The sequence below is a fragment of the Chrysemys picta genome, chromosome 10, assembly GCF_011386835.1.
Source record: "Chrysemys picta bellii isolate R12L10 chromosome 10, ASM1138683v2, whole genome shotgun sequence".
NCBI lineage: Eukaryota > Metazoa > Chordata > Testudines > Emydidae > Chrysemys > Chrysemys picta.
Window position 1 is genome coordinate 45550597 of NC_088800.1, and position 20651 is coordinate 45571247.

The window sequence follows — 20651 nt, forward strand, 5'->3', positions numbered from 1 at the left end:
ATATCATTCATGGTCACCTGATTGAAATAGGGGAATTTTATTAAGGGGACATTCAGAGGTGGCCGTTCTGCTGGGCTGTGTGCCTATGGCTGAAAAGAAATCGTCCCCGCTGTTAGCCACGCGGTGGGGGGAGGGGTGAAGTGATCACCCCAGAGAATTGGGTGTGAGGGGGGGTTTAGTTGGGTTTGTGCTGCACGTTAACCTGAAAACCGCAGCCCCTCCTTTTAAATGGCCAACTCATTTTAAATGATCAATCCAACTCTCCGTTTTTTTCCTCCCGCAGATGCAAATGTTTCAACACTCCCCCTATCATCTCCGTCCCAGAGGCTAGCGCAGATAAGAAGGTGAAAAAAACGCATTTGCGATGAAATGTTCTCTGAGCTCATGCAGTCCTCCCGCACTGAAAGAACCCAGCAGAATGCGTGGAGGCAGACAATGTCAGAGTCCAGGAAAGCACAAAATGAATGCGAGGACAGGAGGGACGTGCGAGAGGATAGATGGCTAGAGCAAGAGGAGCGATGGTGGCAGCGTGATCAGAGTAGGCAGGATGCAATGCTGAGGCTACTGGAGGATCAAACTGATATGCTCTGGCGTATGGTTGAGGTTCAGGAAAGACAGCAGGAGCTCAGACCGCCGCTGCAGCCCCTGTGTAACCAACTGCCCTCCTCCCCAAGTTCCATACCTTCCTCACCCAGATGCCCAAGAACGCGGAGGGGCTCCAGGCACCCAACCACTCCACCCCCGAGGACTACCCAAGCAACAGAAAGCTGGCATTCAATAAGTTTTGAAGTGCAGTGTGGCCTTGTCCTTCCTTCCTCCACCACCCCTCCCGGGCTATCGAAGGAGGGTGGGGAGGTCGGTTGGCTTAAAGGGAAGTAGAGTCAACCAAGGGGGCGGGTTTTCATCAAGGAGAAACAAACAGAACTTTCACACCATAGCCTGGTCAGTCATGAAACTGGTTTTCAAAGATTCTCTGATGTGCAGCGCACCCTGCTGTGCTCTTCTAACCACTCTGGTGTCGGGCTGCACGTAATCAGCGGCCAGGCGATTTGCCTCAACCTCCCACCCCGCCATAAACATCTTCCCCTTACTCTTACAGATATTGTAGAGCACACAGCAAGCAGTAATAACGATGGGAATATTGGTTTCGCTGAGGTCTAACTGAGTCAATAAACTGCACCAGCGTGCTTTTAAACGTCCAAATGCACATTCTACCACCATTCTGACTTGTTCAGCCTATAGTTGAACAGCTCCTGACTACTGTCCAAGATGCCTGTGTATGGCTTCATGAGCCATGGCATTAAGGGGTACGCTGGATCACCAAGGATAACTATAGGCATTTCAACATCCCCAACAGTTATTTTCTGGTCTGGAAAGCAAGTCCCTTGCTGCAGCCGTTCAGACAGACCAGAGTTCCTGAAGATGTGAGCGTCATGTACCTTTCCCAGCCATCCCACGTTGATTTTGGTGAAACATCCCTTGTGATCCACCAGTGCTTGCAGCACCATTGAAAAGAACCTCTTTCAGTTTATGTACTGGCTGCCTTGGTGGTCCGGTCCCAAGATAGGGATATGCGTTCCATGTATCGCCCCACCACAGTTAGGGAATCCCATTGCCACAAAGTCATCCACTATGACCTGCACATTTCCCAGAGTCACTACCCTTGATAGCAGCAGCTCAGTGATTGTGTTGGCTACTTGGATCACAGCAGCCCCCACAGTAGATTTGCCCACTCCAAATTGATTCCCGACTGACCGGTAGCTGGCACTGCAAGCTTCCAGAGGACTATCACCACTCGCTTGTGAACTGTAAGGGCTGCTCTCATCCTTGCGCTTCAGGGCAGGGGAAAGCATGTCACAAAGTTCCATGAAAATGCCCTTACGCATGCGAAAGTTTTGCAGCCACTGGGAATCATCCCAGACCTGCAACACTATGCAATCCCACCAGTCTGTCCTTTTTCCCGGGCCCAGAATCGGCGTTCCATGGCATGAACCTGCCCCATTACCATCATGATGTCCAAATTGCCAGGGTCCGTGCTTTGAGAGAAGTTTGTGTCTATTATGGGGGGGAGGGATAGCTCAGTGGTTTGAGTATTGGCCTACTAAACTCAGGGTTGTGAGTTCAATTCTTGAGGGGGCCACTTAGGGATCTGGGGCAAAAATCAGTACTTGGTCCTGCTAGTGAAGGCAGGGGGCTGGACTCAATGACCTTTCAAGGTCCCTTCTAGTTCTAGGAGATAGGATATCTCCATCTAAAAAAAAAATGTCCTCATCACTCGCCTGCTTTTGCAGATTCTGCTGCTACATATACTGCAGGATAATGCGCAAGGTGTTTATAGTGCTCATAACTGCCGTGGTGATCTGAGTGGACTCCTTGCTTGCCGTGGTATGGCATCTGCAGGAGAGCAGAGTGGTAGCGGAAGCCTGACAATGGTTTGCAGCCCTACTACACCGTCTGCTGCCAGCAGCACCCAGGACACAACAGCGGCGGCTGAGCTGAACGGGCTGCACACTTGCCATGTTATGGCATCTGCGCGGAAAAAAGGCGCGAAACGATTGTCTGACGTTGCTCTTGCGGAGGGAGGGGCGACTGACAACATGTACCCAAAACCACCCGCGACAATGTTTTTGCCCCATCAGGCAGTGGGAGCTCAACCCAGAATTCCAATGGGTGACGGAGACTGTGGGAACTGTGGGATAGCTACGCACAGTGCACCGCTCCAAAAGTCGATGGTAGCCTCGGTTCTGTGGACGCACATCGCCGACTTAATGCGCTTAGTGGGGACACACACAATCGACTGCATAAAATTGCTTCCTAAAAAATCGACTTCTATAAATTCAACCTAATTTCGTAGTGTAGACATACCCTTAGTCTCTCTGTGCCCAGATCCCCTTCTGTACTATGGAGATAATAGCACTGCCATGCCCCCAGGGGTGTTGGGTGGGTATGTACTGCATCCTTATATTTCTAGGAGTCTTCAGTTTGCAGCTGCCATTTTGTGCAAGCAGAGTTTTGCAGACTGTAACCAAGGAGATGACACAAACTGAGCTCTCCATTGGGGACCTGACTTTTGTTCTTTGTTGCTCTCAATCTAAACTCACTGAATGTAGGTAGGTGCTCTTTGAATATGGAGAGACATAGCTTCAGCTGGTGTAAATGGTCTTAAGTCCCTTTAAGTCAATGGACCTGACAGTTTACAGCAGCTGAGGATCTGTCCTGGAAAGCACAGCATCTGCTCTGCCAGAGGGCAGAGAACTGTAGCAGGCATAATCAAAGCCTTTTAAAAATTTCAATTGCTCTGCACATGGTTGTTCTGACCCAAAGTAAAGTAGTTGTACAGAGAGGCAATATGTCCTAGTAGACAGAGCATTGGACTGGTACTCAGGACTCCTGGATTCTATTTCCAGCTCTACCATTGGTTGCTCTGTGCCTCAGTTTGCCCATATGTAAAAGGGGGATAATGATACTGACCTCATTTGTAAAGTACTTTGAAATCGATGGATGAATAACACACACTATAAGAGCTAGGTGGTATTACAACTGGAGCAGCTGAGCAGCTCTCTAAAAGACCCACGTACATTCATTAGCAGAAATCGCGCTATTGCTAGACTCAACAATCTGGGGGCAGAGGGTGTGAGTCATCTTGAGAACTGCTTACAGCTGGTCTATACCTACCTGCTACAGAAGAGCTTCAGAGTGTGTGTGACTGCTACAGCATTGCCAGCCCCAGGTGTTAGAAAATCATGAGTCAGCCCCCCCAAATCATGAGATTTTAAAAAGTTATTTTGGGGGTTATTCTTATTTGGTGTTTGCTGTTTGCGCCATTAAGGGTCACATTTTCCAGCTTTTCTTTGCAATGATGAGAACTAGAAACTTTTCTATTTAAAAAAATGAAACAGTCTCATGTAATCAAAACTCCAGTGGCTGGGGCTTTGGGAAAAAAAACCAGACAGAGTCGCACTACAGTTGTGAGAATTGGCAGCATTGGGCACAGAGTTTGCCTGTGTCTGTCTCTGCTTCTCCCCCACTCTACGCTGCATTCCCTCCCAGTCCCCAGGGTATGAAATGCATTAAGGGAGGGAGGAAGTGAGAAGAGGTCTGACCAGAGTGCACTGCACTCCAGCTATTCTCTGCTGGTGAAATGACCCATAGAGGGCTCTTACAACTGGTACAACTTACAGCAGTCTGGGGGCTGCTCTCAGTTGTTTTGGGGGTAAGGTAGGCCCCTGGCATGTCGCAGAATTCAAGAGGATAGCTTAGAGCCACCTTTGCACGCTCCCCTTTCCCCCTGACATAGATGCACTGACAGCAGGAACAGAGCAAAGTGAAATCAGGCCAGAATACAATTTTAAGAGGGCCTTTCATTCAAAGCTTTTCTAAGGATTTCTCTGCTCCTGGGGAGCGATGGGAGCATAGTAGCACATCTCCCCTAGCCTTCACAGACAGGGTCAGCTCCCAGACTGTTGCACTGGGCAGCACAGTATGTGGAGGAGATGAGCAGCCCTCAGTGGTGAAAGAACAGGATAAGGACTATTTAGAAAAGCTGGATAAGCACAAGTCTATGGGACTGGCTACACTGCATCCGAGGGTGCTGAGGGAGTTGGCTGATGTGATTGTAGAGCCATTGGCCATTATCTTTAAAAACTCGTGGTGATCAGGAGAGGTCCCAGACGATTGGAAAAAGGCAAATATAGTGCCCATCCTTAAAAAAGGGAAGCAGGAGAATCCGGGGAAATACAGACCGGTCAGGCTCACCTCAGTCCCTGGAAAAATCATGGAGCAAGTCCTCAAGGAATCCATTTTGAAGCATTTGGAGGAGAGGAAGGTGATCAGAAACAGTCAACATGGATTCACCAAGGGCAAGTCATACCTTACCAACCTGATTACCTTCTATGAGATAACTGGCTCTGTGGATATGGGGAAAGCAGTGGATGTAATATACCTTGACTTTAGCAAAGCTTTTGATACGGTCTTCCACAGTATTCTTGACAGCAAGTTAAAGAAGTATGGATTGGATGAATGGACTATAAGGTGGTTTGACAGACCCAGACCAGTGGGATACAGGAGTCTGGTAGAGGGCAAATATACTGGTCACTGGATGAGTAGTTTTCTGTTCCCTGAGTGACCAGAGCAGGGGCTGCACTAGAGTAATCAGGAACCTTGTAGAACCAGTTAAGGCAGGCAGGCTAATTAGGACACCTGGAGCCAATTAAGAAGAAGCTTCTAGAATCAATGAAGGCAAGCTAATCAGGGCACCTGGGTTTTAAAAAGGAGCTCACTTCAGTTTGTGGTGGGAGTGTGAGGAGCTGGGAGCAAGAAGCACCAGGAGCTGAGAGTGTGCTGCTGGAGGACTGAGGAGCACAAGCATTATCAGACATCAGGAGAAAGGTCCTGTGGTGAAAATAAGGAAGGTGTTTGGAGGGGACCATGGGGAAGTAGCCCAGGGAGTTGTAGCTGTCATGCAGCTGTTACAGGAGGCACTATAGACAGCTGCAGTCCACAGGGCCCTGGGCTGGAACCCGGAGTAGAGGGCGGGCCCGGGTTCCCCCCAAACCTCCCAATTGACCTGGACTGTGGGTTCTCCCAGAGGGGAAGGTCTCTGGGCTGTTCCCCAACCCACATGGTGAATCTCTGAGGCAAGAAAATCCGCCAATAAGCACAGGATCCACCAAGATAGAGGAGGAACTTTGTCACACTGGTGTCAGGAGTGGGATCTTGGTATGCACAGCGCGGCGGAAGAAGGAGGGTGATTTAAACAAAAAAAAAAAAGGGAGAGGGTTTATTTTTTTTCACCACAGTGGATGATGTAGTGCGGGCACTGATACAAGCTACGGCGGCCCAGCAGGAGGCTACCCATGTCCAGGCAGCCGCCCAACAAGAGGCATGGCGGCTGCAGCAAGAGACTAATCGCCTGCTGATGGACCAGGCTGCTCAAGACCGAGCTATGTTGCGGGAACTGGTAAACTAGGTGAGAATAAGGAAGGTGTTTGGAGGAGGCCATGGGGAAGTAGCCCAGGGAGTTGTAGCTGTCATGCAGCTGTTACAGGAGGCACTATAGACAGCTGCAGTCCACAGGGCCCTGGGCTCGAACCTGGAGTAGACCCAAACCTCCCAATTGACCTGGACTGTGGGTTCTTCCAGAGGGGAAGGTCTCTGGGCTGTTCTCCAACCCACATGGTGAATCTCTGAGGCAAGAAAATCCGCCAATAAGCGCAGGACCCACCAAGATAGAGGAGGAACTTTGTCACACTGGTGTCAGGAGTGGGATCTTGGTATGCACAGCATGGCGGAAGAAGGAGGGTGATTTAAAAAACAACAACAACAACAAAAAACAATAAAAAAAAGGGATAGGGTTTATTTTTTTTCACCACAATGGACGGTGTATTGCGGGCACTGATACAAGCTACGGCGGCCCAGCAGGAGGCTACCCGTGTCCAGGCAGCCACCCAACAGGAGGCATGGCGGCTGCAGCAAGAGACTAATCGCCTGCTGATGGACCAGGCTGCTCAAGACCGAGCTATGTTGCGGGAACTGGTAAACTAGGTAAAGTCCCTTACAGAGCTGAATCGCGGCCATGATGGGACACGGCTCATACGGGCCAGCCATTGGCTGCAGAAAATGACACGGGAAGATGATGTAGAGGCATACCTTCTGGCCTTTGGAGGACAGCCCTACGGGAGGCCTGGCCTCGAGATCAGTGGTCTGGCATCCTTGCCCCATTCCTGTGTGGGGAGGCCCAGAAGGCCTACCATGATCTGCCTGAAGAGGCTGTGGCAGACTACCCCCAGTTGAAAGCAGAGATCCTGGCCAGATCTGGGGTAACAACAGCAGTGTGGACCCAGCAGTATCACGGTTAGAGGTACCAGGAAGACAAAACCCTGCGGTCCCAATTGTATGACCTCATCCATCTCGCACGAAAGTGGTTGCAAACAGAGTCCCGGAGTCTGGAAGAGATACTAGCGGTTCTGGTCATCTACCGATACATGAGGGGACTACCACCAGACCTTTGTGCCTGGGTAAGCCAGAACGAACCCTCCACCTATGACGAGGTTGTCGCTCTGGTAGAGAGGCGAAGGACAGCAAGGGAGCTGACCCGAGCAGTTAAAGAAGAGGCACCCCAGGTTAAACTAGCAGCACCAAGCCCTAAAGTTCATGTGACTGGGCCACCAGGAGGGCCCAGGTGGAAAAAGAGAGAGGCTGAAGGCCCATCAGAGGCCACAAAGAGTTGGAGCACTGAGGGAGAAGAGGATCGTGATGTTAGACTGCCCAAACCCAGAGACCGGGGAACGCCTAGGGCTCCATACAGATGTTATGCCTGCGGGGAGTGGGGACACATAGTTGCACAGTGTCCCAATGCTGAGGAGCCTATGCAGTGTAACCTGGGGAACTGGGCAGATCCATGCTCCCTAATCCACCTTGTGGGGGTCTCACTAACCCCACATATGTATACCAGACTAGTGAAACTAAATGGGGTAGGGACCACGGCACTGGTTGATTCAGGGAGTGCTATCACGCTTATCTCAGGGAAGCTTATCTCAGCTGCTACAGTCTAAACGTACGGGGATAACATGTGTCCATGGAACAGTTAGTTACTACCCCATCATCCCAGTAAAAATCGAGATCCAAGGGAACACTACTGAGGTAGCAGCAAGTGTAGTCCCTAAACTCCCATACCCAGTGCTCTTAGGGAGGGACTTCCCAGGGTTTGAAAAATTACTCCCAGTAGGGGGACTGGAGAAAGATGGGGACCCTAAAATTAGTGTGGCATCCACAGCAGACTGTCAACCCCCAATCTTCTCTGAAATATCCCCAGATTTGTTCTCCACTCCCAGACAGGGTAGAAAGACAAAAAGGGAAAGAAGGGCAGCTAAGGCCTTGAGAACCCGAATACTGACCCAAAGCCAGAGGGTCGCTCTTGTAGGTAGGCGGACCCGCGCAGCTGAAAAGGAGGCCACGCAAGAGGGAGAAGCACCTGAGTCTGACCCCCACCCTAATGCTTCTGAACCAGTAGAGGCAACAGAGACTGGGCCCCTAGATCTTGGGCAGATTAGCCCCGGGAGAGGAAATTTTGGATGGGACCAGGCAGAAGACCCAAGGTATGACAACATTAGGAAGGAGGTGACTGAAATAGATGGGGTCCCCGTGGAAGGAAAAACCCAGGGACCAGGACCCTACTTCATAAAGAAGAAGGATCTCTTATACCGGGTTGCACCAGTACAGGGGTAGAAGGTACAGCAGATCCTAGTACCTCAAAAACACCAGAACGCTGTATTATGTCTTGCTCATTGTCATCTTTTTGGGAGACATTTGGGGGTAGAGAAGACCCTGGCACGAGTCCTATGACGGTTCTTCTGGCCCGGAGTACATGAAGAAGTGTGGAGGTACTGTGCCTCCTGCCCGGAGTGTCAGCTGCACAGTCCCCGTCCCCACTTGAGGGCACCTTTAGTACCCCTTCCCATCATAGAGGTCCCCTTCGAGCGAATAGCCATGGACCTAGTGGGACCCCTGGAGAAGATGGCTCGGGGCCACCAATATATACTTGTTGTTTTGGACTATGCTACTCGCTACCCAGAAGCCGTCCCCCTGCGGAACACGGCCTCTAAAACTATAGCCAAAGAGCTGGTGGGGATCTTTGCCTGAATGGGGCTACCGAAGGAGATATTAACCGACCAAAGAACCCCATTTATGTCGAAGCTAATGAAGGACCTCTGTACGCTGCTCCATATACATACCCTAAGAACTTCGGTCTACCATCCGCAGACTGATGGGTTGGTAGGAAGGTTTAACCGAACCCTCAAGGCTATGATAAGGAAGGTGGTAAGTCAGGATGGGAAGGATTGGGACACCCTACTACCCTACCTTATGTTCGCCAACCGCGAGGTACCACAGGCCTCAACTGGGTTTTCTCCCTTCGAATTATTATACGGGCGTCACCCCCGTGGCATACTAGATATCGCCAAAGAGATCTGGGAAGAGGAACCCAATGAGGGGAGAAATATAATAAAGCATGTAATGCAGATGCGAGACCGGATAGCCCAGGTTACCCCTATTGTACGGGAACATTTGGAGAAGGCACAGGAGGCCCAGCGAACCCATTACAATCGCCAGGCAAAAGTGTGACCATTCCAACCAGGGGATCGAGTTATGGTGTTGGTACCCATGGCAGAAAGCAAGCTTCTGGCCCAATGGCAGTGGCCCTATGATGTGGTTGAACCTGTGCGGGAAGTAACCTACAAGGTGCAGCAGCCAGGACGCAGAAAACAAGAACAGATTTATCACGTTAACCTTCTGAAACCCTGGCATGCACAAGAGGCATGCACAACGGTCCAAAAAGACCTAACCCAGGAATACAAGCCTTCCAAACAGGTGAGAGTGTCTCCTGATTTAACACCAGACCAGAAGAATGAGGTGTCTGAGATGATCTTCCGGAACCAAGATGTGTTCTTGACAAAACCGGGTCTAACAACCGAGACATATCACCACATCGTCACAAACCCGGGGGCCAGAGTAACAATGAGGCCCTATCAGGTGCCAGCGGCAAAAAGGGAGGAAATAAAAGCAGAAGTAAAAAAAATACTGGAGTTGGGGATCATCGAAGAATCCCACAGTCAGTGGTCCAGCCCAATCGTGCTGGTGCCCAAACCTGATGGCACTACAAGATTTTGCAACGACTTCCGGCGACTAAAAGAAGTATCCCAGTTCGACGCGTACCCCATACCACGCATAGATGAGCTAGTGGACCATCTGGGTAATGCCCGGTACTTGACTACCCTAGACTTAACAAAGGGGTACTGGCAGATTCCCCTTGCAGAAGACGCAAAGGAAAAGACTGCGTTCTCTACACCAGAGGGTCTTTTTCAATATACTGTCCTCCCTTTTGGACTACATGGGGCCCCAGCTACCTTCCAGCGCCTCATGGACAAGCTATTATGCCCGCATAACAGTTATGCTGCTGCCTACTTGGACAATGTGGTCATTCATACCCCAGACTGGGAAACCCACCTGGAGAAGGTGGAGGCAGTCCTCGATACCTTCAGGCGAGCTGGCCTTACAGCAAACCCTGCCAAGTGCGCTGTAGGGTTTACAGACGCCAAATATCTTGGCTACATTGTGGGAAAAGGTTTGGTACAAGGTTTGAACAAGTTAGAGGCCATCCAAAATTGGCCCCAACCAAGTCGCAAGAAACAAGTCCGGGCGTTCCTAGGTGTGGTGGGGTATTACCGACTATTTATCCCCCACTTTGCCACAAGGGCAAGCCCCCTGACAGACCTAGTGAAAGCCCGTGGACCTGATCTGGTGAGATGGTCTGACGCAGCAGAGGAAGCATTAACAGACCTACGGACTGCCTTCTGCAATAACCCCGTACTGATAGCCCCTGATTTCACCAAGGAGTTTATCCTGCAGACGGATGCATCGGAAGTAGGGTTGGGGACCACAGATGGTCGGGGAGGAGGAACACCCAATTCTATACCTCAGTCGGAAACTCCTTGTAAGGGAACAAAAATATGCAGTGGTGGAGAGAGAGAATGCCTCGCTGTAAAATGGGCCACGGAAACATTGCGCTACTACCTGCTCGGGCGCAGATTTGTCCTCGTGACCGACCATGCCCCTCTTCAATCGATGCAACGGAACAAGGAGAAGAACACAAGGGTGACCAGATGGTTCTTATCCCTCCAACCTTTCCAGTTCTGTGTGCAACACAGAGCAGGGAGCCATCATGGCAACACCGATGGCTTGTCACGTGTGCACTGTCTGGCGTCCCAAGCTGCCCAACCCCTTGGCGTTGAGCAGGGGGGAGGGATATGTGACAGACCCAGACCAGTGGGGTACAGAAGTCTGGTAGAAGGCAGATATACTGGTCACTGGATGAGTAGTTTTCTGTTCCCTGAGTGACCAGAGCAGGGGCTGCACTAGAGTAATCAGGAACCTTGTAGAACCAGTTAAGGCAGGCAAGCTAATTAGGACACCTGGAGCCAATTAAGAAGAAGCTTCTAGAATCAATGAAGGCAGGCTAATCAGGGCACCTGGGTTTTAAAAAGGAGCTCCCTTCAGTTTGTAGTGGGAGTGTGAGGAGCTGGGAGCAAGAGGCGCAAGGAGCTGAGAGTGAGAGGGTGTGCTGCTGGAGGACTGAGGAGCACAAGCGTTATCAGACATCAGGAGGAAGGTCCTGTGGTGAGAATAAGGAAGGTGTTTGGAGGAGGCCATGGGGAAGTAGCCCAGGGAGTTGTAGCTGTCATGCAGCTGTTACAGGAGGCACTATAGACAGCTGCAGTCCACAGGGCCCTGGGCTGGAACCCGGAGTAGAGGGCGGGCCCGGGTTCTCCCCAAACCTCCCAATTGACCTGGACTGTGGGTTCTCCCAGAGGGGAAGGTCTCTGGGCTGTTCCCCAACCCACATGGTGAATCTCTGAGGCAAGAAAATCCGCCAATAAGCGCAGGACCCACCAAGATAGAGGAGGAACTTTGTCACACCGGTTTTGTTCAACATCTTCATTAATGATCTGGATGATGGGATGAATAGTATCCTCAGCAAGTTCACAAATGATACTAAGTTTGGGGGAGAGGTAGATGCGCTAGAGAGTAGGGATCGGATCCAGAGTAACCTACACAAATTGGAGGATTGGGACAAAAGAAATCTGATGAGGTTCAACAAGGACAAGTGCAGAGTCCTGCTTAGGACAGAAGAATCCCATGCATTGCTACAGGCTGGGGACCAACTGGCTAAGCAGCAGTTCTGTAGAAAAGGACCTGGTGATTATAGTGGACAAGAAGCTGGATATGAGTCAACAGTGTGCCCTTGTTGCCAAGAAGGCTAATGGCATATTGGGCTGCCTTAGTAGGAGCATCTGCAGCAGATCAAAAGACGTGATTATTCCCCTCTATTTGGCACTGGTGAGGCCACAGCTGGAGTACTGCGTCCAGTTTTGGGCCTCCCACTACATAAAGGATGTGGACAAACTGGACAGAGTTCAGCAGAGGGCAACAAACATGATTAGGCGGCTGGGGCACATGACTTATGAGCAGAGGCTGAGGGAACTGGGGTTATTTAGTCTTCAGAAGACAAGAGTGAGGGGGGATTTGATAGCAGCCTTCAATGACCTGAAGGAGGGTTCTAAAAAGGATGGAGCTATGCTGTTCTCAGTGGTGGTAGATGGCAGAACAAGGAGCAATGGTCTCAAGTTGCAGTGCGGGAGGTCTAGGTTGGATATTAGGAAACACTATTTCACTAGGATGGTGGTGAAGTACTGGATTGGGTTACCTAGGGAGGTGCTGGAATCTCCATCCTTAGTGGTTTTTAAGGCCTAGCTTGACAAAGCCCTGGCTGGGATGATTTAGTTGGGGTTGGTCCTGCTTTGAGCAGATGCTTTGGACTAGATGACCTCCTGAGGTCTCTTCCAATCCTTATCTTCTCTGATTCTATGATGGCTGGACATGCCTGATGTGTAGATCACATGACTGAGTCCCCGAATCCCGCCACTGTTTGTGTGGGATGCTCCCATGTGACTTGGGAACCCCCACATCCACCTACACTGGGATTCAGCCCTAAGTATCTTGCAAACACAGTTACTTTCTTCTATTCAGCAGTTTCTCATTTGATCCACCCTCCCTAGTAGCCATCTGGATGATGCCCGCAGGGTGTGGAAACAGTGGCTCTATGTTGTGTTTTATTGAAGCATTGTCATTGTAAATTGGTCTGACTGGCACCATCAGTGCTGCCTCTGCCTCTGTTCTCACTGGGTCTGCACCCGGCTCTGTGGTTCCACAAAGTCCCATGCCGCCTACCGGGCTTCACACTGCAAGGAACAGGCTGTCAGTGGTGGGGCCTAAAACAGAAGAGTGGTGGCAAACGTGGGTTCCATGAGGTCAGCTGGAACGTGGACCAGAGCATCGCATCAGGGCTACACCAAGCTCCTCCTGCTGCTACTCTATTTCTCCCTCGTTATGTATGTTCCTAATCAAAAGTGTGTAACAACCCCCTCCACCATGGTTCATCAACAGGGATGGAACCCAGGACCTTCAGCCCAGGCCTCTCCCAGTTCAGCTAACAAAGCTGCTCTGCTAGCTAGTAGCAGCAGTGGATTCTTATCCTCTGTGTGGATCTGCTACTAGAAGGAGACATCAGTTAGTATGTTACAGCTCCTTATTAGAGGAGCCACTGCTGTCTACACAGATAGGAATCATGTGCTGTGGGCTCACACGTGCTTTCTCCTCTGCTCTGCTGCGAGAGAGATTTCAGCAATTGTATTGCCTACTCAGAGATGCAGCAGATGGGTGTGGAGCTTGGCACCACAGCACAGCCTGCTTACATGTACATGCATGCACAGGGGAGCTCTGCGTTTGCAAGGCTGAACAGCAGCATAATTGTCCATCACAGGGAATCTCTTTTCAGAGACTCTGCAGAACTAGAGATAAGAAAGCCCTGCTAGCTCCCATCTAGTCCATCCCCTGGGGACAAGGCAGGACTGCTCCTTACAGCACATTTTCTTGGGCTTTGTTCAAGTGTCCCAAGTGACAAAGCTGCCACAACTTACACTGGGGCCTAATTAGCTAGTGCTTGGCCAAGCTGCACGTATTTAGGCTCTTAACCTTTCCTCCAGAGTCAGTCCCTCCAATTTGCAATATCCCTCTGGGAGCAAGATGCCCAGAACTGAATGAATGCCTCATGGTATGGCCAGGCCCAGAGCCCCCTTCCAGCTCCTCCGTGCCCACCCGGAGCATTGCCCAGAACTGCTCAGTGGTTTGAGCATTGGCCTGCTAAACCCAGGGTTGAGAGTTCAGTCCTTGAGGGGGCCCCCCAGGGGTCTGGGGCAAAATCAGTACTTGGTCCTGCTAGTGAAGGCAGGGGGCTGGACTCAATGACCTTTCAAGGTCCCTTCCAGTTCTAGGAGATGGGATATCTCCATTATTTTTCTTAGGGGGGAGGGATAGCTCAGTGGTTGAGTATTAGCCTGCTAAACCCAGGGTTATGAGTTCAATCCTTGAGGGGGCCATTTAGGGAAGTGGGGTAAAAATCTGTCTGGGGATTGGTCCTGCTTTGAGCAGGGGGCTAGACTAGATGACCTCCTGATGTCCCTTCCAACACTGATATTCTATGATTTTATGCACTAGCCTTTTTAAGTCTAGGAATTGGTGAAAACAAGCACACATTTTTAAAGAGAGGCCTAATTAACAAAGGGCAATGTAGGGGTTACAGCACTGGACTGGGACTCCGGAAGATTCAGTTCCAGTTTTGTCACAGACAACCTGTTTGACCTTGGAGAAAACACTTAATCTCCCTGTGTCCAGCTCCCCAGCAATACACAGGGAATAACCCTTCCTTTCTCTCTCCCTTTGTCTGGTCTATTTAGACTGTCCACTTTTCAGAGCAGACACTCCCTCCTCCTACATGTCTCCCCAGCACAATGGAGCTGCCAACTCTGTTGGGGGAATCTATACAATAACTTGGGGTGCAGCAGCTTTACTTATGTCTCCTTTCGCCTGTTGGGGTTCAGTATTTTGCCATACTCCCAGCTTAGTACACCTACAGAAACCAACCCTGGACCTTGGCTCTGTTCTGTAAATGTTCCCATATCTTTGTTTAATCAGGCATCTAATCATAGCAAATACATTCATAATTGGGCTAATTAGCATATAAGGCTTAACTTTTATGTTCTGCAGATCACTTTGCAATAGCAGGATCTTTCTTTGGATCAGCAAGAACCCAGTCTCCTGCCCTCCTCAGAACATCTCCTGTCTGCTCTGCTGGTCTTGTTTTCTGCAGCTATAGTCCAAGGCCTAGCACCGGCATGTCCACACCTCACTGTGCCATAGTATATCACAGGGGTCTGGCTCTTCCTAATCCCACCTGGTGATCAGTTTTTGCTGTAAAAATGAATAATGCTAGTTCATGTAATTATACCCTAGCTGGTATCCCTGCAAACGTTGGGCCAGATTTATGCTGAGTACTATCTTATTCTGCACAAAGACTTATTGAAATCCATGGGATTGCTAGCAGAGTAAAGATGTCAGAATCTGGCCCATTTCTCTTAGTAGTAGGAAGTCCCTGGCATTTGCACAACGTCAACTACCAACCAAAATTTGGCTTAAGCCCCATTTCATGGTGGATATTACACTACAACATATGGAGTACCTGCAAAATCTTGCACAATTGGCAGGAGGTGCGCCACAGAGGCCATTTGGAAATGGAGACAATGGAAACTGAGGTATGTGGGCGGTGAGGTTATCTGCTTGGAAATGGAGTTGAAGGAAATGGGGTGGGGAAGGATTTACCCATTGGCAAAAGGGACTGTGGAAGAAGGTAGGGCAGGGTGTGGTTTCCCCCACTTGGAAACAGCCACTGAAAGGAGAAGGGAGCCCATGGACGTGGGTGATGAAGTGTTGCCTCATACTCTCTACTCACCAATTCTATCCAGCCTGTCCAGTGCCACCGTTTCAAAAGCCCTTCTCATCATGGGATACTCTTCCAATACCTCGTTGAAGTTGTCCACCGAGAGGGAGTAGAGGCGGCAGTAGGTGTCAGCTCGCACGCTTGCTGTGCGCCGGCCGCGGGTCAACAGGCAGATTTCTGGAATGAAGACACAGTCTGAGAACCCCGGGACTGGGAGAGCGAGGAAATGACATCCCTGCCTCCACATTAACAGTATAAATGTTCCACTATGCAATAATATTTACCAAACAAAATACCAGAGAGCTCAATTGCAGTAACTGCTGTACAATATGGCACCGTGGGGATTCAGCTGATCTAATTAGCCAGCAAGTTCTGTAATCGTGGCTTATCATAGGTATCACTTGTGCATTCAGAATGGAGGAACTGTCTCTCTCACACTTTTCCTGGCCCACTGGGAGTGGAAGGTCACACCATGTCACGCTGAAGCTAACTTCCTACATTTGCAGTTAGGTCTTTGATTTGACCTGTGACCTCAGCGTCAGGAGGTTCAGCGATCCCCCATGCTGATGACATGTAGGCAAAAAAACTTACGAGTTATTGGTGGATCTGCTATGATCTTATTAACTGACAGGATAAGCTCACCTAGTGAAACCCCTTTATTACTAACATTAATGTAATTAAATTTCACATAGCCATTCTTAGGCCAGCAGAGAACACACAAACTTTCAACTTTGTGGCTGCACGACACATTGTGCATGTATGTGTGCACATGTAAGTAATTGGACGATGCCTTTCCCCGGCGCCCCGTCTGGATCTGCCCCACCGTAAGAGGTACTACTGCAGTGTAATAATTGGCTATAATTTTTAAAATCTGTTTTAAAAAAGAGCTGGTACCTCTGGGAGATGGTTCTAATGAACCCTGCCACCAGGAGGAAAGCCATTCTCCTCTGGCAAAGTAGATGGGTCCAGACAATGTTGCCCTGCCCCTCTAAAAGCAAGGGCGCCACTAGATTCAGTGTAGTGCTCTCCTGTTCCACTCGCCGCTGGTTATAGCGGGCGCACGAAGATTGCCAGGCTTTGTTGATGCCGCAGCTGGTATCCTTCCTTCCTCCCACCCCCAATCAGGAATCCAGCCAAAGGCATTTCTGGGGGGTGAGTGCAGATTACTCAGAACCCACTGCCCATTCCAAACAGGGCTCAAGGTCAGCAAGTCTCTCCTCTACTTTAGCCCTTCACAAGTCAGCCAGCCACCCTCTGAAGATTTGGAACGTGCACTGCATGTGGGATGCTGAGGACTGTGCGGGGTGCTCATTTGAGAAGAGTGAGGGGACCCCATGGCCTGTTAGGGGGAGAAAGAGGGTCTCATGGCTGGAAAGGGAGGAGCTACAAAAGCTCAGCTGTTTCATGATCAAACCAACAAGTTTCACTTTGCTATTTCAGATCCATGTGAACCAGAAACTCCAATGGGATTGGAGCCCAGCTAATGGATCACACTGGCCTTGGTTTGCACAGTCATGCAAATATCCTGGAGCCTGCTAGGACAAAGGGGGTTCTTTAGTGAATTTGGGGCCTGCTGAGGGGGTGGGTAGGAGTTCCTCTGGGGAGGAAGGGTCCCAAGATCTGTTATAGATGGAGGGGAATCCTTTGGTTGGGGAGAGCAGGCCAGGGGCTTAGGAGGTGGGGAAGAAGGGGCCCACTCCGCCCATCCTCTCCAGGTCCACTCAGCCTCGGCAGGTTTAATGTTGGCTCTGGAAGTTTCCCCCACGTGAGGTCCGCTTGGTTTGGGGTTTACGTGTGAAAGCTTTGCAGAGCCCTAGGACTGAGAACACTGCAGTCACCAGTCCCACAGCCTGCAGGCAGGCAATGAAATCCCATCCCACTGTTTATCTCACTGTTGCCTCATGCCGCACTCCCCTGATGACCTGCGTCAGATTAAAATGGCGATTTCTCTGTCGAGGGACTGTTGTTTTGCCCTCTGTTTGTACAGCACCTAACACCATGCAGCCTGATCCCTGTCCATCACTACGATACAATGCCTGGACAGCAGGAGGGATCAGGCAAAGGTATCTTTATAAGGAAGGGCCTGTGCTTGGCAGATCTGTTAGTGCACTTGGAGCAAGGAGGAAATGACCATTAACAAAGGACATTAACAAAGCTTTCCCCCTCTTTGATGCTGATCTCATTAGTGTTCTTGTATCTGTGGTGCTCCAGTCATGGGTCAGGACCCTGCTGTGCTATGCGCCACCCTAACACTGAACAAAAAGACAGTCCCTGACCCACAGAGGTCACGATTTAAGTGTAAGACAAGAGTCCTCAGGTGGAGACAGACAGACAAGATGACTGAGGCTCCAATTCTGTCTGGTGCTGACCCCCTGTCTATCACAAGCACCAACATGAACCAGACGAGGACTGCCTGGGGAACAGCCATGGGTCTTGTTGCCCAATCAGCACAGTTGGGTGGGTCACTGACTCTCACCTCCAAAGTAGGAGCCATCTGCCAGTTTAGTCTCCTTGTTGCCTTTGGTGAGCACGCTCACCACCCCGTGCTGGATGAAGTACATTTTCTTGCCGATGGTGCCCTCCCGGATGATGTAATCCCCCGGCTGGAACACCTCAAACCGCAGTTTGGTCAGCATGGATGTCACAAAGTTGGGATCGGCATTGGCAAACAGCGGCATGGATGCCACCAGCTTCCGGCAGTTGAAGTTTATGATTTCCTGGAGGGGTGGGAGGAAGAGACAGAGACACGCACAGAGAGAAACGCTTCAGTTAGGGTCAAAACCAAATATACTATTCTCCCAAAAGATCCATCATAGGATGGACACAAATCCAGTGCCTGCTGGGACAGCACTCTGGGAGGGCCTGGATGCTCAAATTCAAGATATGCTCGCTCTCTCTCTAACCTGGGACCTGACAGTCACCTCCCCCACACACCAGTCTTTAAAAAGCAACAGAGGGTCCTGTGGCACCTTTAAGACTAACAGAAGTATTGGGAGCAAAAGCTTCAGGACCCTCTGTTGCTTTTTACAGATTCAGACTAACACGGCTACCCCTCTGATACTTGACACCAGTCTTTGGCAGCCATGCACATCATGGGTGGCACAAGTGACATGCCCCATGAAGCAGCTAGACGGCTCATTCCTGGAAAAATGCTGTAACTCACCTTGGCAGCTCTACATCCTGCATTGTCCTTGCCTGCTTCCAAGATGCTAAAAACTGGGCAGATGTGCCCAGCCACTCAGAAAAGGAAATATCATGGGCAAGTGGGGACTTTGTGGGGGGAGAAGGTGGGCAGGATAGGTGCCCACCAGTTAGTGTGGCCCAGGTTGGCTGTGACTTAAGAACATAAGAACTGCCATACGGGGTCAGACCAAAGGTCCACCAAGCCCAGTATCCTGTCCTCTGACAGTGGCCAATGGCAGGTGCCCCAAAGAGAATGAACAGAACAGGTTATCATCAAGTCATCCATGCCCTGTCACCCAATCCCAGCTTCTGGCAAACAGAGGCTAGGGACACCATTCCTGCACTATTCCTGACTTCTTTGATTTGAGTATCTCAGATGAAGAAAATACAACGTGATTGTACCTTTGTCATAAAATATACATGTCCTGTATATATTTCAGTGCATCACACCCTCTTAGGATACGACGGTGCTTTTCACTGCACTGTGCTGCTCAGGGTCACATCGATTCAAACTCAGAAAACAAGGTGAAGTGAAATTGAGGCAAGTCATCTACCAAACCCACTTCCAGAAGAAATCTGACTCTTCCTTCTTGTTGCAATTTCCTTTTCGAGGCTCCCTTGTGTTAGTGAGAAAGGTTCTTCTCTCCCCTCCAGCCCACTCCCACCCTGGCATTGGCAGTACGAGCTTTAAATTGTAGGGGGGCTGTCCATGTGCTGGGCAATAAACCAGTGACCTGGTGCGGCTGGCAGGCTGTCTGGGGAAATGCTGTTGCTTTGGCATATGAACTTGTGAATGACTCTGGGTGCCCGATCATTGCAGATGAAGGAGCCGTGCTAGAGCCAAAGAGCTAGTCTGGTAATGCAACATCCGTGCACAGTGCATAACAGACATGCATTTGGGGGGTCTCTCCAGCAGCAGAACCACTCAAAGTCACAGGGGTATTCCATCACATGGGCTCTTTTCCCTTTGTGACTTGTTTCCTCCTCTTTTCGGGATGGCTAGCAGAGGAGGAAGATAGATACTGGGAAAGCAGTGACTTCCAGTCACTGCCAGTTCTGTAACCTGAATCAGGAAAAGGAGTGAGGAGCCCTGGCCCCACTCAGCCCCCCAATGAACACTCAGGGCACCCCTCGTTACCTCGCGCAGGGGCTCGCTCAGTTCTCCCAGGATGCTCTCCTCGTCAAACATCTTGCCCTGGTAGCGGTGCTCGTAGTAGTCATGGATTCGCTGGCGCATGTCGGCGGGGAGCTTGTGGAAGGACATATACTGCTCCACTTGTTTGTACTGAGCAGGGAGACATAGACAAGCAAAGGCAAGACATTACTGGGACACAATGCTGAAGGGCACCTCTGCTGCCTCCAGTCATCTTAGCTGCAGACGCCTGTGCATGTCAGAGCAAATCTCAGATGGTGGCTACACCTGCCTCCTTCACACTGACCTGCGTCTGCTGTGTCTGGCAGAGCCAGGTGATGCAGACACCAATGAGCCAGAGGAGCTCAGAGGCCATTCCCACACTCCCCAGAAATGGCTACCACACGTTTTAACCCTTAGCACAGTAAGGGTGACTTCTCCTCAGTCAGTTGCAAAGAGGAACCCGAGACACATGTTCTCGGTGACCCAGGATCCTCTCCCTTCCACCTCACCCACCCAGCTCTCTCCCAGATGCCTGGTGCTCCCCAGCCACCATACCGTCTTTCTGCTGGTTTCCACCTCTCCTCCCTACGTGTGCTCTGTGTGCAGCCAGCCCTATCCTCAGCTCCCAGCAGACATCTGCCCCCCTCCATCGTGCCTCCCAGGGGCTGGGTGGGGTATTGGCAGCCAGGATCTCATGTCCAGAGGACTCGGGGTGGATTCCCAACTGAAAGTTTAGAGACAGAAGCTCTCACCAGTATTCCTGCCATTGGAATCCCTCCCCTGTCCCCACATTAGACTCCCCTGCCCAACTGGACTGGACCCAACCTCTTCTGCTCTGTGTTCTCAGGCTTAAACTGTTCGTTTTCATTTTCAGTTCAGGGGCAACCAACGTGGGGTTACTCAGCTTCTGCCAAATGAGCACTAACAACTCAGTGCCAAGAGTTC

General features: G+C 50.5%; 1 protein-coding gene across 3 annotated transcripts in view; it reads right to left on the reverse strand.

Moving 5' to 3' along the window:
- Positions 1–20651, reverse strand: part of HCN4 (hyperpolarization activated cyclic nucleotide gated potassium channel 4) — a 208905-nt gene that overhangs the window by 18769 nt on the left and 169485 nt on the right. For all 3 annotated transcript variants that reach the window (XM_005280998.5, XM_065559686.1, XM_065559687.1), the window contains 3 exons: positions 19710–19856; positions 17865–18105; positions 15401–15565 (listed from right to left, as the gene is read on the reverse strand). In XM_005280998.5, coding sequence (XP_005281055.2) covers positions 15401–15565; positions 17865–18105; positions 19710–19856 — 553 coding nt within the window. The remainder of the gene's footprint in view (positions 1–15400; positions 15566–17864; positions 18106–19709; positions 19857–20651) is intronic.